Source organism: Clinocottus analis, unplaced genomic scaffold, assembly GCF_023055335.1.
Source record: "Clinocottus analis isolate CAN_PGR_092001 unplaced genomic scaffold, fCliAna1.0.p SCAF_6, whole genome shotgun sequence".
In the NCBI taxonomy this organism is placed as follows: domain Eukaryota; kingdom Metazoa; phylum Chordata; class Actinopteri; order Perciformes; family Cottidae; genus Clinocottus; species Clinocottus analis.
Window position 1 is genome coordinate 10,836,166 of NW_027176218.1, and position 16,632 is coordinate 10,852,797.

General features: G+C 40.4%; 2 protein-coding genes across 4 annotated transcripts in view; both read right to left on the reverse strand.

Moving 5' to 3' along the window:
- Positions 1-2,802, reverse strand: part of igf1ra (insulin-like growth factor 1a receptor) — a 68,457-nt gene extending 65,655 nt beyond the window's left edge. Inside the window, exon 1 of the mRNA XM_068603521.1 lies at positions 1,699-2,802. Within this exon, the coding sequence (XP_068459622.1) occupies positions 1,699-1,804 (106 nt within the window). The 5' untranslated portion in view covers positions 1,805-2,802. The remainder of the gene's footprint in view (positions 1-1,698) is intronic.
- Positions 2,803-6,245: 3,443 nt separating this feature from the next.
- LOC137804343 (high-affinity choline transporter 1-like) lies at positions 6,246-15,982 on the reverse strand. 3 transcript variants are annotated; one of them, XM_068603522.1, is made up of 9 exons: positions 15,907-15,982; positions 12,373-12,562; positions 12,152-12,265; positions 11,031-11,186; positions 10,792-10,940; positions 10,061-10,207; positions 8,858-9,011; positions 7,638-7,855; positions 6,246-7,545 (listed from the first exon to the last, which is right to left on the reverse strand). In XM_068603522.1, exons 2-9 carry the CDS (start codon positions 12,554-12,556, stop codon positions 7,030-7,032), a joined length of 1,638 nt encoding a protein of 545 aa, XP_068459623.1. In that variant the 5' UTR covers positions 12,557-12,562; positions 15,907-15,982; the 3' UTR covers positions 6,246-7,029. The 3 variants fall into 3 exon arrangements, with proteins under 3 accessions (XP_068459623.1, XP_068459625.1, XP_068459626.1); XM_068603524.1 differs by lacking the exon at positions 15,907-15,982 and having other exon boundaries at positions 12,373-13,288; XM_068603525.1 differs by lacking the exon at positions 15,907-15,982 and having other exon boundaries at positions 11,031-11,163; positions 12,373-12,388.
- Between the last annotated feature and the right edge of the window lie 650 nt (positions 15,983-16,632).

A 16,632-nucleotide genomic window follows, 5' to 3' on the forward strand; every position in this document is an offset into this window, starting at 1 on the left:
ACGGAAGTGACGCAATTCCCCTTAACACACAGACACACGCAAAAACAAAGCATCATAGCATGCCATGCCACCCAAGTTAAGCAGACACACAATCTCTTTGCTCAAGGTGGAATGGTGCAACTGGAAGGGTCTTGATGTTTACTGAGCGGCAGTCACATGACTTTAAAATTGAAATAAACACGTAAACCTCTCTTACTTCAAAAGGAACATGACTTTGATAACGTTTTAAAGTGGAAGTAGTCTAAACATGTTCTTTACTATGGACAGAAGTTATACCAAAATTGGTTAAATCATTTCTAAAATGATAGTTAGTTTTGGCCTCAGCTTTTTTAAAGACAGATTAGTATGACATTAGCTTTGCCCAACGTGGTATTTATATAGATTCAACTGAAAAGCCTAATAGTGTACATCATCACTAAGTAGTTATAGGATTTCTTTTCAGATGGCTGTCGATATAACCTCGTTAATTCCCAAGCATTGACAAAAAAGCACCCTTGATCCTTTGCTAGATATAATTAATAAGATTGCTTTAGAATAGACGTGAAATGTACAACGTACTCGCTGAAGCATTGATGAGCACATTCTACACTTTAAACCATCAAAACAAAACCTTACAATCACAGCAAGGGAACTGAAATAGAAGCTCAGGACATTTAGAATGACTCAACAGAAAGTACTTCATGTGAGGGTATGCGAAATAATCAGTGCAAGTCTGTTATTGTTTGGTGGAGTACCTAAAAGCAATCAAACTGAAATCATAATAAAGAAAACAAAAACCTGTGACATTGGAATATAAATAAATGCACCTCCTACAAGAAGAGTCTCTGCATTATACGAAAGACTCCAATTTCAAGTTTTTCTTGCACAAAAATGCGTGTTTCATCTGTCATCAGTGTGGACACATGACGCTGGACTGGAGGAGACGCGCCTGCTGCAGGCGCTGCTTATGTGAAGGCTTGCATTATTCACCGCCACATGCATAGCGTTACAGAGTAGTTGCCTAAAGCTTACTGAGAACATCTTCACTTCATCACGGGGACTGTTGATGAACATAGTCGGCATAAGTAAGCATTTTTTATATCTTGTTTGCATGTTGTTGTTGTTGTTTTCGTCATGTGGCTTAAGAAGCGACGGTGTGTGTTGTGATATAGGGGTTTCATGCGCAGCGACGCCACACCACGAAATGCAAAATGGCCACATGGTCGTAGTAACCTTCAGCTCAGGTCCCTAGATTCATCCTCTGCTCTCCGGCTGTCGAGCGTGAAGATTACGGCGACGTGTGTCTATATCTATATATACCCGTTTCTGAATAAACAAACCCGCTTCGTCAAATGAGGCGATATTGCGCACATTAAGCAGATGTTGCTTGGATGTGTTCACCTACTGACGGGCAGCTGTACCACATGGTCCTCAGCTAATATGAAAGTAAAAAAAGCACAGGTCGTAAAGCTATTTGCTCATCAGGTTTGCTGTATAGAGTATATAAGAAATCTGGTGTGTATAAAAAAAAGGAAAGATGAGAAGGTGTTCCCCTTATTTTCGTTTTAATAAATACAGTTTAACCATTATTCATCCCAGTCAGTAAAATACTGCAATACAAGAGGTTAAACTGAGACACAAAAAGCACATTCTCTATTGAGGTCAACCCCTGTGTAACCAATAAACTTTAATACAATATTAGAATAAAAAAAGACTTACTCTCTCCATGTGTGGACCAGATGCAGATAGTAGAGACAGAGAGCATCAGACCCCAAAACAAGGTCGGGCTACCCATCCGCGAGTCCGATATCATGTTCTTTAACATTATTCGCCACTCCAAAAAAAAAAATGGCAGGGATATAATTGGAGTAAAATAGTGAATAATTGCACAAATCAGCTACGAAAAAAAATAGATCTGAAAAAGAGGGGGAAACAAATGTCTATAGCCCAAAAGGGCTACTCTATGGTAGCCTGCAAATGCGTGGCTTCCAGTATTTACTCCAGAAAATATAAATAAATGTGTACAAAATCACTAGAACAAGATATTCCTCTGAAGAAGAAAAAATGTACTAAAACAGTCTGCTATTTTTGCCAATCACAGGATACTTTGACGTCGGCTGGTATGGCACACAAGCCAGTGATTTTACTGGATAAATGATGGTAATCCCCATCTTCAGTCTCCATCTCTTGAAAACAGCAGTGCGCGTACAGTGCGATCAGGCCTGGTAACAACAATATAAAAAATAGCAGACTAAACGTTATTATCGGGAGCCTTTTCCACCATAATAAATTAACGCCAGTGTCGCGAACAAGGATCCCCCGTGATTGCGTATGAGGGGAGAAATGGGGCAGAAAACACGTCCAAATAGATCCACAGGGGTGGTGGCTGCGAGGTGGAAAAATGAATGAAAAACCTTTTTTTGTGTGTGCTTATTTTGGTTATGCCATTCAACCAGCACAGGCTCCTAATCCACACACAGTACTGGCCCTCGATGAGAAGTCGCTTTTTAACCCAATTGTCCGGCTCCTCGGGTCGGACTTATCTCTGCCGTCAGTCGGGATTTGCAGCTGAAAGAAAACACCAGACTTGTGCCACGCAAGAGAATGGGTCTCCAGCTCTCCAAGCGAGACGACCTCGGCTCGGGTGGGAAGGGAGAATGTGTCCAGAAGGAGTTACCCTTTACGAGTGTTTCGTGTTTTGTCTTTGTCCTCATAAAAGATGGAAAAACAGAAACTCCCCGTTGCGTGTATATCCAGAGGCTGAAATCCTATGGTTTGCTCTCGGTTAACGCAGTCTGTGGGTCTCCGCTCCTCCGTGGAATCTCTGCTGTAAACAAGAGTCGGCTTCTCTCACACAGAGACACATAGTGCTACGGATAAGGTGGCCGGGAGCAGCCCGGAAGACCAGGACTGGAGTCACACTCGGGGATTCCCGAATCCCACTTATAAATACCGAAATACCGCACGACCTCACCTGGGTGCATATAAGAAGTAACTCTGATCTTTGTAATTCTGGGAGAGAAAAAAAAAATGACGCCACCGTGTATACATGCCACGTTATAATTAAAAGTAATGCATTCACATTTCTGTATTAAATGTGTGCATCAACATATTCATACTCATTTTGCAGAGTAGAATCCTTTCAAAATAATGCACATAATACATGGATTTATTGGATTACGATTAATGACGCATTAATGTATCCGCTTCATCACTTTAATATTTCAGCAGATACATGTAATTCAAAGTAATGCATGTGCATGCAACTAGACAGCTGTCGGGTTGAGGCAACACAATCACGTTTGGGGAGACTTTTTAAGGTGGCTCATGTATTTTCTTATTGAGATCTTGTGGGGGTCTTTCAGTTTATATTTCATTGTAGCACCACTGATACCCAGCAAACCCGTGCATTATTAATATTCCAACACATGAATGCTGTATACTGTGGTGTGAGAGATGTGAGCGTAGCAGCCACTGTAGCTAATTAATCTGCCCCTGGTCTTACAAAACTGTCTACTTGTTGACAATTCAGAATCTTTGCTTGATAGGACTAATGTATCTGTCTCAGTCAAATATTGGAAGATGTTATGTCTTGCGAAATTTGTTGGAAAACATAACATTGTTGGGAAATGCATCAACATATCCAGACCATCTGAAATGAATTTCATTCAAGGTCGTTCACTGCTGACTGGATAATCTTGTGTCTCTCAGAGAAGTGATGACATTGTTCGCAATACAAGTTTTACTTGATTTGCTGTCCGCATACATCTTTCAAATGAGCTCAATTGCACGGTCACCGTCAGCAAGAAAAAAAAAGGCTTGAAATGAGTTACATTTGTAAAGAAGCACTTTATATGACAATATGTTATGATATGTAATGCAGTTACAATGACATTACAAAAGGCAAAGAGGCAAAAAGGGTGAGTGAATCCTTCAACACAATAAACTATTACAGCAGGTTTTTTAATTGTTCCAGGAGTGAAATATTGTTGGTGGTTCTCTCGGGAATCAACTTTACAGCCAGCGTGGTTCTGGTTTAATAATCAGCATTGATTGTTGAATTTCTTTTTTTTTTTGAAACAATTGTTACAGTTTATAAACAGCAAGGTCAGCGCCTATCTCTATTTTGACTCCTTGCACAAAATATGGAAGAGTGGGCCCTTTGCGCTGGCTTCCTGTCAAACAAAGACTTTACTTTAAAATCCTGCTGCTGGTTTATAAAGCACTTTATGGTTTAGGGCCTAAATACGTTTGTGATCTGCTGCTACCTTATGAACCATCCCGACCCCTCAGGTCGTTTGGGTCTGGTCTACTTTCTGTCCCAAGAGTCAGAACTAAACACGGAGAGGCAGCGTTTAGCTTTTCTGCTCCACATATCTGGGACAAGGTCCCTGAAAGCTGCAGGTCTGCTGAGAGCCTCAGCTCCTTTAAATCCAGATTGAAGACTTTTCTGTTTGAGATTGCCTTTAATTGAACCAGACTCAACTGCTGCCTCTCACTACTGCCTTTTATTTCTTAAACCGCACTGCAACTTTATTCTTTTTTTTTTTTTTTTCTTGACGGTTTTAATGTTTTCTTAACTGTTTTTAAATCTGCATTTAATGGTTTTATGTGGAGCACTTTGAATCGCCTTGTCGTTGAAATGAGCTATACAAATGAACTTGCCTTGCCTTTTACATTGCTTTTGAAACTGAAAATGTGTCGTGTTACAAATCATTAATAGCCATTAAATTAAATACGGCTGGGTATATGAAGTCAATTTATTTTTACATCACTTAGATTAGGACTTTTCCAGTATGAAAGTGGGAAGTAATCTATAAGGTTCACCAGAGAGATACATTATAATATTATGTTAATATAATCATGTTTACTCCAAGAATCAAAGGACTATTAAGTTAATCCAGTCCCACGATCAGTCATTGTTTTACAACCAAGAGGGAGATTTAAAGTCTATTTCGTGCATTGGAGCGAGGCCGTCTGTTTACGCGCCCGTCAGTTTAAAAACCCGACATGGATCCCACGAGTATGCGGCCTGGATCCACTTTGTCGTTCATTCATCCCACTGACATGCAGCACTACGGCGAGCGATGGGTGTTTGAAACGCCTGTAGTGCCATTGGAGACAATGAGGAAGTCAATATCGGGATTTTTTTTATTTTATTTTATTTAGTTCATAACATCAGTTTTTGATTTATGGACTGCAACATTGTCTCATGTTACTTTTGAACGCACCTGAATGTATTTTATGGATTGTATCATTTTCCCGTGTTTTTTCGTATGTTTTTTTTTTTTATTTTTTATAACGCGCTTTTAATACTTAAAACGGCGAAATAAAGGGGCATTGTCATTATTACATTCTCATAATATATATTCCAGTATTAAAAGGAAATCCCTTGGTAAATAGACATCCCTAACCGTATTCTCTATATTGGGAAATACCAATACATGTAACGAAATATTAAAGTGTGTGTGTGTTTCTCGTATTGCCACGGTTTCAAAATATAACCAGAAAATAAGATCCAAAAATACTAAAATAGCTGAGTACTGTTACCAAATAATTAAATATAATGCTTTTGAAGCTTAATTACTAAATCTGATAAATACTTTGTGCAAAAGGTAAGTAAAGTGTGACAGGAGGGAATATGCTCCACTTGAGTCAGGATTGATGTTGTGAAAATTACATTAACTTTAGTTTCAGGTTAGGTATTACTTTTATTTATATAAAGTCATAAAACTGAGAGCCTGTGTTGGAAAGTCTTCTGATATGTTGTTGAGATGAAGTGAGTGGTTAGGTAAATTAGAAACTCGATCTCTCCTCGATTGAATTGGATGTAAAAGTAGCACAAGCCACCGTAGTTGAGTGACACGGAAGTTTGTTTTGGTTAGCACCGTCTGTGTGATTCACTCTGGGTAGGTCCTTTCAGTGTTTAGGTGCTGCCCTCTGTTGACACAGAGGTGGCATTGCAGCTGTAATACAGTTGGAGCAAATGTCAAATATCACTGGAACATCAATTTAAAAAATGTGCTATAGAGGCAAAAAGGCAAATACCTTTCGGGGGTGTAATTTAACGCTGCAGGTGACAAACGGTCCTCTATCATTTAAAGGTGATGTAGCAAAAGATGCGTCACTCTATCATATCATGTGTAAAACTTAGAGCAAGTAACTTGTGATTCTCTCTCTCTCTCTCTCTCTCTCTCTCTCTCTCTCTCTCTCTCTCTCTCTCTCTCTCTCTCTCTCTCTCTCTCTCTCTCTCTCTCTCTCTCTCTCTCTCTCTCTCTCTCTCTCTCTCTCTCTCTCTCTCTCTCTCTCTCTCTCTCACACTTAATCAGATTCAAAGATAATGAAGAGATACGTTTCTTTTTATGTACTTGCAATCACAACACATCTAAAAAATAGCAGTTAAAATTCTCTATTTTGATGGCCTTTAATAATTAAACTTTTTAAAACATAAAATAATGGAAAATACTTCAATAAGCAGGCACTTGCTGCTAGATTCTTTTGTTTGTGAGGAATACTCAACCTCAGCGTCTCAAGTATTGCATCACAAATGGGATTGCTTTGTCCACCTCAGTGCTTGATGAATGCAGAGAGACAGAACCCCTTGGAAAGTACAACAATGATTACATTGATACCATAAATACCACCTGGGTTAACCTTACTTTACTGAAAGGTTTGAGTGGAGGAGACATAATAAGGAAACTACACAAATGTTGTGTAACCAGTGATAAACAATTGAGGAAAAAGCTTAATTTAAAGAGGATTAGGACAATGTGGGTAAAATTAAACTTCTGACATTAAGATCAGAATCTTGAGGTCATCATATGTGGCCTTCATCCACTTCTGTTGAAAAAAGACACTCAGCACACACCAATGTCTTCCTGAATCACTCTCCACATACTGCTGGTCAGTTTGGTGCATATAAAGCACATGATTCAGTATTAAACACACATAATATACAGTACATGTAAGAAATGTGCAGAGAAGAAGGTTTGTAGGAATTTGCATAAAAAGAGGTTTGAGTATACTTTGGCTGATGTACTTAAGTTAAGCCTAGAGTTTTGTATTAAGGACAAAGTTCTTTTCCTCACAAGGAACAGGTACTCGCTCCCTCTCTGCCCCTTTTTTCTCGTCAAACACCCCCAGTAAATCCCAGGACTGAGGAATTAGTTTGTGACGGAAGCCTAGCTCCACCAGCCAAGACACTGAAATAAGAGATATCACAGAGGAGAGCATGGCAAGAGTCCTATAGGGGAAGTACTGTACGATAACTCCGTTCACCTCCCTCCAGCTGGGGTACAGGATGAGAGGAGGGATCCCAAGCAGGGGCTCCCCGCTCAGACCCCGCAGCAGCAGTCCTACTAAATAGCCAAAGATAGCACCGTAGCTATTAGCACGGCCGAAGTGCAGCACGCATACGAGCTGCGGGAGGACCACGCAGTAGAGGAGGTCCCCGCTTACCATCCAGAGGGCAAACACGCTGTCATCACCAAAGGCCAAGCCTGTTCCAGCCAGGCCCACCAGCAGCACGCTAACACGGAGCACCAGCTGCAGCTCCCACTCTGAGGCCTGCAAGAACACAGAGGGGAGGGACAATAAAAATGCAATTACTTTGCATTATGCTCAACCAAACCCACACAGACAAACACACATGCACACACCTGCTTCCTCAAAGTCGCCTTGTATATGTTTTGTGTAAACATGGATGCGGAGGACAGCAGCACAGAGTCCATGGAGGACATAACTGCTGCCGCCACAGCACCAATGCCTAACACTGACAACCAGGTGGGTGTGAGGTACTGTAGCGCCAGTGGCAGGATCTTCCCGGCCTCCCCTCGTTCAAAAGGAGGAGGTAGACCGTACGCTGTCTGGTTCCAGTCTTAGAGAACAGGAGAGGAAGACATAGTGGTAGAGAAAGAGACAGTCAGGGTCGAGAGGAAAAAAATAATCGCAGGCAAAGAAGCTTTTGAGATTATGGTAATGGCATCAAAATGTATTTAAGCATTGGGTAGAAGGAGGCAAACTATTTGAAAGAAGTCAAATGTCCCACTGTAATTAGCATGATATGCAGATTTTTTTCACACACATACAGTACCAGTCAAAAGTTTGGACACTCCTCGTATGTTTTTGTTTTTGCTTTCCTTCAATAATTACTATTATAGAGACAAAAAGAGTATAATTCAGACACTAAATGTGTTATTTACATTTGCAACAGTTCCTCACCCCCCCCCCCCCAAAAAAAAAGAATAATTACTTGAATAAAACATATGTTTAGTCAAAGTCCCCACAGTGTTTCATGCCAGGGGAGAATACTGTTGCAAATATTAACCCCCCAAATACCCTTTGTTTTTCTAATTTCCATAAACGACCCAAGTTCATTCTTGAAACTCAAAGGTGCATTTGGGCTGTAAATATTTTGGGCCCTATGCAGTCTACTAAGTGGTGGGATTAAATAGTTTAACACTGTGATTTGTTTGTCCATATTTTGTCTATCTAATATCAATTGATCAAATTGCAATACTGCGACACTTGACACTAGAAACAGGAATTTATTCTTTTTTCAAATCTGCACTTTTTAATCCAGTTCATTTTTCCAACGACTGGTGATTCCTTCTATTCTTATTTGACTGTTGCTTAGGGGGATTTTTTCTCTCTTTCTGTAATTTCAGTAGTCATTCTGGTTCAGCCGTTGTACAGTGGTTTGTTAACAGGATCAAGGCGATCATGGATCAAGCTTTTGTTACGGGTGTCTCCAATCTTTTGACCGTTAGTGTACAAGTCATCCTGTGCCATTTGCCATGGTAGTGGGGACCTAACTGATCATGTTGTCTGACGTAAAATAAAAAAATGTAAAATACCGAGTGTTAACATTCATGTATACCTGCAGAGACAGCCACTGCTCCAATGATAACTGAGGGGATTCCCATAATAAAAACTGTCCCAGCAGCAGCAAAACAAGTAACCTGAGCCTGAGTGGAGGAGGCTGCAGAGAGGATCCTCTGGTATAAAGCTTGATAGGCCAGTCCCCCTAAAGCCTAAAATATGCAGGCACAGAAAGCACAAGCTTTGTAAATGAACAGATGGATGGATGTATGATTGTGGCCTTAAATTATGTTTCTAAGCCTTGATTCTAAGTCTATTTAGCACAATGTAAATAGCTACAATGGCTCCAGGTATCTTGAACTTGAAACTAAAGTGCGTTTTCAATTAACTTTTTATCAAAGAAGACATTGTGGCACTTCACATTAGGAAAAGCACTCACATTGTCAGAGGACACTGGAATAGAAGAGAGCCATTTTGATATTATTAGTTGCACATGGCCTTTTCCTGCTATGACAAGTCAAAGTATCTGGTGTTGCCTTGTACCCTGATGAGATCTGTAATTTATCCGCTGACACACGAAGACATCAAACAAACAGGCATGGGTCGTGATCATAGATCATATGAGCGAATGATGACAATTTTGTTCAAATAACTAACACGAACAGAAAACATTAATATTTTGAAATTTTGGTACATTCAAAATTTTCTTTTGGGAACATCTTCAATGATGAATTACAGGTTTTCACAGATGTATTGGAAGCCAACAATAGAGATACAGCATATTCATGGATTGTATACAACATAAACATCTGGCATGTTGCCCCCCAAAGATGTCTTAAGAGCCATTTTGCAGCTTAAAATGGCCGGAGAGCTTCATCTTGGCATTGACGACACTTCCTAACACTTAAAAAGGGGCCTAAATTCAAATTGTAAGATAATTTAATTGGGTGATGGATTAAAAAAAAAGTACACCCCTACAGTTGGGAAAAAAACCCTTTTGGTACCAGGCCGTAAACATGCTTAGTTTTGATGTAAACTTAGTTATTTTAACACAGGGCTCTGTGGGGATTGACTCACTTTTGGAGCAATGACCCATGTGGCGGCCTTTTGAGGGAACTGCTTTTCTCAGCATCAGAGGTTGACGCTTGAAAATTTCCTGTCGTTGCATGTGTGCAATCATACATCTATGGATGTGTCACCTCAATCCCCTAACTCCACTGCAATCACACACAGTGAGACAAAATACAATTTGAAATCTAACCAATAACAGCATCTCATCTGCCCATTTTCCTGCATCTTCCAGCTTCAACTCTCCAATCCATGAGTTTCCAAGTGTTTGGTTGAAGTGGACTGTGGGCGAGATGTTAGTAACTGCAGGACTGAGTATCAAAAAAGGAATACAGATCCACTGAAACAGAAAGAAACAGCTGTTAAAAAAAACACTTACATTTCTTAACATTCTTTAACTTGAATGTATTCACTCTGAACCCCAAAACCCGCTGCTCAATTTCATCATAGCCAGAAGCTGTAAAGATAGACATGAATGTTGGATCTTCATCTCTCCGATGGTCCTTGAACACATGTATGAAAACGGCAGAACACAGAGAGGAGAGGAGAGAAGAGGTTAAAATAAGAGCTTGTATAAATGCAAATAATATGCATAGCTTTTTCCAGTGTTGGTAAACCCGGTGGGCAGTTGGAAAAATGGTGAATAGATGTAAATTCCTATGTTTTCAAGTGAAATAAATTTTCAAATAAATTCCTTTTTTTAATGGAATTTAGGTCGTTGTATACAGCTCAGAGAACAATTTTGAGTTATCTCTACTTCTAGCCATGCTTACTGTTTCCATAGACTTTAGATAAATGTTTAGGGTTCAGAGGATTAAGTCTCATTATCTCTGTTGCCTTTCCTCCATCCTCCTCGCTCTCTCTTCTCTCATTTCTGTCACTTGCTGTTTTATTACATTTTCTCTGTATTTCTCTGTTTCTCACCAGGCTGACGAAGACGAAGGAGAGCTGGATGATATCTGTATATGCCACCGAGTAGAGACCACCTAAAAATGTGTAGACAATGGAGACGGCTGCCGAGATAATGATGGAGATTGCGGACGACAGCCCGAGGATTACGCTCATTGTTCCTCCTGGAAGTAATACAGAACATTCAATCGGAAATGCAATACATGCAATGTGAAGAAGGATTATGGCAGAATCATAGCGTTAAGTTTGCTTACCCAGAGCAGCAAGGATGCAGGCAACCCACAAAATATCACTGACCAAAGCAGGAAGCAGCAGTGTTGCAGTGAATATGTTGCCATAGCGATGTTGAAAGGGATCCAACATGGTCACGTATCGCTTTGACCTCATCTGTTTGGCAAAAAACAACCCTCCTTAAGAAGTGGAGAAAAAACAACTGTTGAAGTGAAATAGAACTTGAATTGTTTTTTTTTTGTCATTAAAAATATTAAAAGAAAAATGATCAATTCGTCAATTAGTCATTTAAAATAAACAATGGAGAAACATCAGCAACAAATGATGAATCATTTCAGTCAAGTCTTCAGTTAGAACTGCAAAATTCCTCAAAATTAGAACAGTGTCTGGTTTTCTCCCTCTGTCTCATTTTAGATGGCACCATGGCCACTGGAAACTCATTTTCTTTTGCGAGTTAGGTATCGGCGTAAATGTCTCCAGATCCCCTTTCCACTTAAATGCTACATGTCTGTGCACCTCACGGCAAGAAAGTCGTGGGTTTGGATCTGACTGGATGGAAAACGCCCGTGTCTTTCCCACAATCTACAAACACGCAGGTTAGATGAAGTAGAACCTTATTTAAATTGTCTGTTAGTGTGAACACGTACATGTGATTGTCTGCCTGAAGGCCCAGAAAGACCAACAAACTGCTGTGAGGTGCATGAATGAGCCAAGGTGGGAAAAATAATGCTGTTGCATAATATAATCTGCCAGCTGGACATTTGGGCCATTTGCACTATATAAGTATCTATGTGTGCCCTTCCCTGGCTAGTACTTCTTATACCTTTTCTAGTGTCTGCTGCTTCACATTGGATTATTTATCAGCCATGTTGGTTCCACAAAGTCAACCAACATGGCTAATGAATTATCCATATACTGATTGGCAGACTTTGGGTCGGTCACTCGATGCCACTGCATCTAGTCCAATGCATCAGTGAAAAGCCATAGGTAGTAAGTACCCGGTGTTTTTAGCCTCACTTAAACATTTTTCAGCCTCTTAAACAAACCAAGAAAACAGCCTTGTTCAAATGTCAGACAATGTCTTGGAACCTCTTTATCTGATATGTGTTAAGAAATAGAGGCTTCATCTGTTTCAGCTACTTACCCAAAAGAAAATTGATAACATAGGCAGGAGGCCCCATGGCCCAGATTAAACCTCGAGAAGGGGAATAAACAGCCTCAGCAGTTCCCAAGATGTAACCTCCTCCAACCCATGTTGCTAAAACAACAGCAAAAAAAATAGTCAAGCAAAGACTGCAGCACGGTGAAGGGGGGAATAGAGCACAGACAATGAGTACATCAAGTACAACTAAGTAAAAGCTCTACCTGTCATGGTGAAAACCCCGACCAGGACATTGATGTTGCGGCCACCAACAATGGCAACTTCGCTTTTAGTGCCGGCACATGTCTTCTCCACTTTCTTTGATTTTCGAGATGCCCAGATCCCAATTCCCAGGATGACAATATAAAAAACCACCACGGTCACGAGTCCGGGGACGTTCACTGCCATGATTGTCTGGTTACACAACACAACATATAAAACACAATACGAACATAGAAACAGCAAAGAAGTTAGGTGATCAACGGTCAACAATGTGGTGTGTTTGTACTATTGTCTTTAGCCATCTCCAGGAAGAGACACATAAAGATTCATCATTTTATACAAACTAAGTCTCAACTTGAACTTGACAGGCTGTGGATACGCTCTGCAAGGGCCCCATCACTCGGTACAATTACTGACCCTATGACCTCCTCTTGAATGCCAAACAACTGTCAGTGACTTGAGGAACACGTTGAACAGAACGGTGTACTACTGACAGAAGGAATTAAACAAGCCCATCATTGAGCACAGCATGACAAGACTCATGCCAGAGTGATGTGACCAATTTTCAAAAGATTTCTACAGTCGCTCACTTGATAAGCTGCTACTTGAGACCGACAAAGAACCATGGCATTATCTAAATATGCACATCTGCTCGTAATCCTGACTGAACAAGCCACATCACGGCTGTGAAAAGGGCTCACGAAAGGTTGTGGGTGGCCCAAGAGGAAGTAGTGCACACGTTCTCTGCTGTCATGCAGATAATGCACCTGCCGTTAACTAATCCAACATGATAACCTCTGCCATTTCTCCTGAGCCCATGAAGTCTCAGAACACAACAGACAAATGGAAAACACGACTCCGCCCCTCATGCAAATTGGCACAGAGGCAGAAAGAGGAGGATTGCAACGCTGGTTTCGTTTTGTGGAGATCTCAAGTAACTCCTAAATAGTCCCCAGGGACCCTGATGTCAGGTTCTTCACCTGGAATTTGTATAGAGAATATAGTTAACAAAAATAACTGCTTCTTTCTCCCACATTGTATTGTTCAGTTGATTAGCAAAGTAGTGTAGTTTGGCAGGGATGTATTCCATGTGTTGTAGTTTGTTAATGATTTTGGCAGACATTGGTCTTTCTGGTTGCCAAAAAGGAAAAAATTTAGAATTTGCTCGACACCTGGTGGTAAAATATATTAATCGGGACATTTATTTTGTTGCAAGAAAGGAGCAGAGACAGAGATACGTGTTACTTTACTAATTGGATATCCAAGTCGGCTCAACGATCTCTCAAAGGACTACCTCTTAAATACTCATAAACAATCATTAACAAAAGCCCTCATGGCGTCTTCAGCCTTATAGTGAACTTTTTCCTCCGTCGTCCCAAAGAGTGGTTTGCCTCGGCCAGAGTCACAAGACAACAAATGTCTTTGTGTTCCCGAAACAGTGACATACAAATATTGATAGTCTAATGACTATCAAGTTTGTGTGTAAATTTAACAGGGACCCTATGACAAGTCACAGGAAACGTAATCTTAACATTGTTTGTATTGTATTTCATTACATTACAACAATAGTTCATATGATTAATAAACACACTATATGATTCTAAATATAAAAGTGAAACAGTAGCTGATTAAGAGTAAATATGTTTTACTTCCAACACAGATCATCTTAACATTGATACCATTGATTGCATAATTTGTTTGTCAGTAGATATTGGTTAGGTGATCATTTCATTAAGCTCTAGAAAGTTGCGGATGACACCACCCTCCTTGGATTCATCTTTAGCGGGGAGACTGACCATCGGGTGACCCGGTGCGGACTAAACAACTTAGAGCTCTACGCTCTAAACACAGTGTAGATCAAACTCAAGGCCTGCAGTCCAAATCCAGCCTGCCATGTAATTGTATGTGGCCCGCGACAACTTGAAAGGCATACGATCGTCTTAAAATTAAAGTATATGCTGCTTTACAGTGTACAGTACCCATAGACTCCATCTCCCACGATGCATATTGATTTTGTGACCCCACGAATAACAGCATCCTACTGTGAGAAAGCAGTGTTTCCATTTCGCTGTATAACTGAAGACAAGTGATTAAGTTGAAAAAGATCAACAAAAAATCACAATGTGTGAGAAGAGAAAGATTGATGCAGAGGGAAGGCCATTTAAAGAAGATGGGAAAGTGAATACATGTTAATGCCTTAAGGAGACAAACCGGTAAGAATACAATTCACGTCGGCGTTTTGACACCAAACGCGGAGCCAGTTGCATTAAATTTAGCCTCCAAGAAAAACATAAATTGTCCAAGAATTAAAAGGCAGACTGCAGCAGAACATATTCACAAAAGCTACAGCCAAAAGATACTGCTGCTGTGAAAGCTAGCTTCATTGTGGCTGAAGAAATCACACAGGCTTCCTAGCAGTGCATGCTAAAGGTAAGTTAGCAGGTGTGACCCAAACCACACCTGGTGGTTGGCTGCAATCTGCCGTCCCAACAAGAGGAGCTCTCCATCTCTTCAAGTCCCTTCCCTATTTTCTGAAAATGTTTAACAAAAGATAAATTATGTGAATCTGAATATTGTAAACTACTCATACTATAAAAACACATCAGTGGACTGCATTTTTTTTCTCATAATATTAATATGAATTAATAATGAGTAAAAGTATACATGATGCAGGCAGAAGTGTGGTTTTCAGGATATTAAAATGTTGGATAATAGCCTACTGTTGTATTAACAAGCAGCAGAGGAGGAGCTGTTTTACCTACTTGAGATGGTTTCATCTCCAGTAAAATATTATAGTTTATAAGCTAATCGTGTGTTTTGTAAGTAACACTTGCAATGCAACTGTAACTGTTAAATGTACATTAGTGTATTTAAAAGTGCATGTCTCTGTGAAACGTAACGTTGTATCAGTGTAGTTCCCCCTCAATACGCTGGGACTGTACAGGTATAACGTCAAATACCTCCGTACTCTGGAACATGACAACGTTAGACCACACATTACCTTTAATAAGTCAACCGAGAACAATCACTAACCTCGAGAAAGCCTTCACTGATAATATATCTATCAACTGTATTTATAAGAACTATAATACATGTTTTTGTTTTATATAATGTGTAACATTAACGTCACCCGTCTATCTCAAAAAACCGCCATTGCATTACATTACCGATGAAAGGACCATGGAGATGTCGAGTTGATGACCATTTCTCCTCCTCCTCCTCATACACATAGAGATGTGATAATAGTTGTGCATTATCAGTGTTATCAGATATGAACGGGTTCAAATAGATGCGCTTATTCTGAGTCATACTGAAATGAGAACTGCAGACTACATCCCGGTAACGTTCGTGCACGTTTACCGTGGGCTAGAAAAACACACGCACGCACGCACGCAGACCAAATGAGTTGAATGAATCTAATATTTCAATTAAACAATTGCCACGACGTGTGTATGTTTAAGCTGCAGACACAGCATAATGAAGCACGCATGCTAAACGGCCTCAGCCGCCATGTGCTGCCTGGAAAGTAACGTTACCTGTGCGTGGTGCCGGCGTCCTGTTCTCAGCGCATCTGCTGCTCAGCCCGAGGTTCGCTATTGTTGAAGCCTCGGCTATCTCCATCTGAAACGGGGGAGGCGTTCAGCGCGGCCCAAACGTTACACAACGTATGATATTTGATGTGGCGGCGTGTCGGCGGTGCTGTTGGCGTCTCCTTTACATTGCGGTGAGCTGGTTCCCTCCGGATCGAAAGCGTAATCATGACACACGTGAATTGAAACGCTGTCGTGAAACGTTGCGCTTAAACGAAACAGCTGGTTCGTAATCGTTGCAAATCCGCGTGTATTTCATTACTTGAACGCAGCCCGGATGATAGGCCGTAATAAATGACAGCGTTATCTATTCTTGAGATAGCTTTTATAGTTTTATAATCATTATTGAACCTGTGACACACTTTATCACCACGTGGAATTACGGAATTATTAAGCCCCACATCTGAGAAAATGTTCAGTGTTTACGGGATGCAGACACGTGATGCCAGGAAGGTGACACAATCTGCACAGTATAGCGGCTATATTGTGCAGCTGTATGGAGTAACTATTGAGGTCAAGCGCAAAGGGACCATAAGCAGGAAGAATCAACCATGTTTTGCGGGAATGTGCAGTGTGTTTCTTTCATACGTTCGTCTTTACTTTACTGCATTTAAGAATATTTTGTATATGCTTTTTAACACACTAAAAAGGTAAAAAGGGCTGCATCAAGTC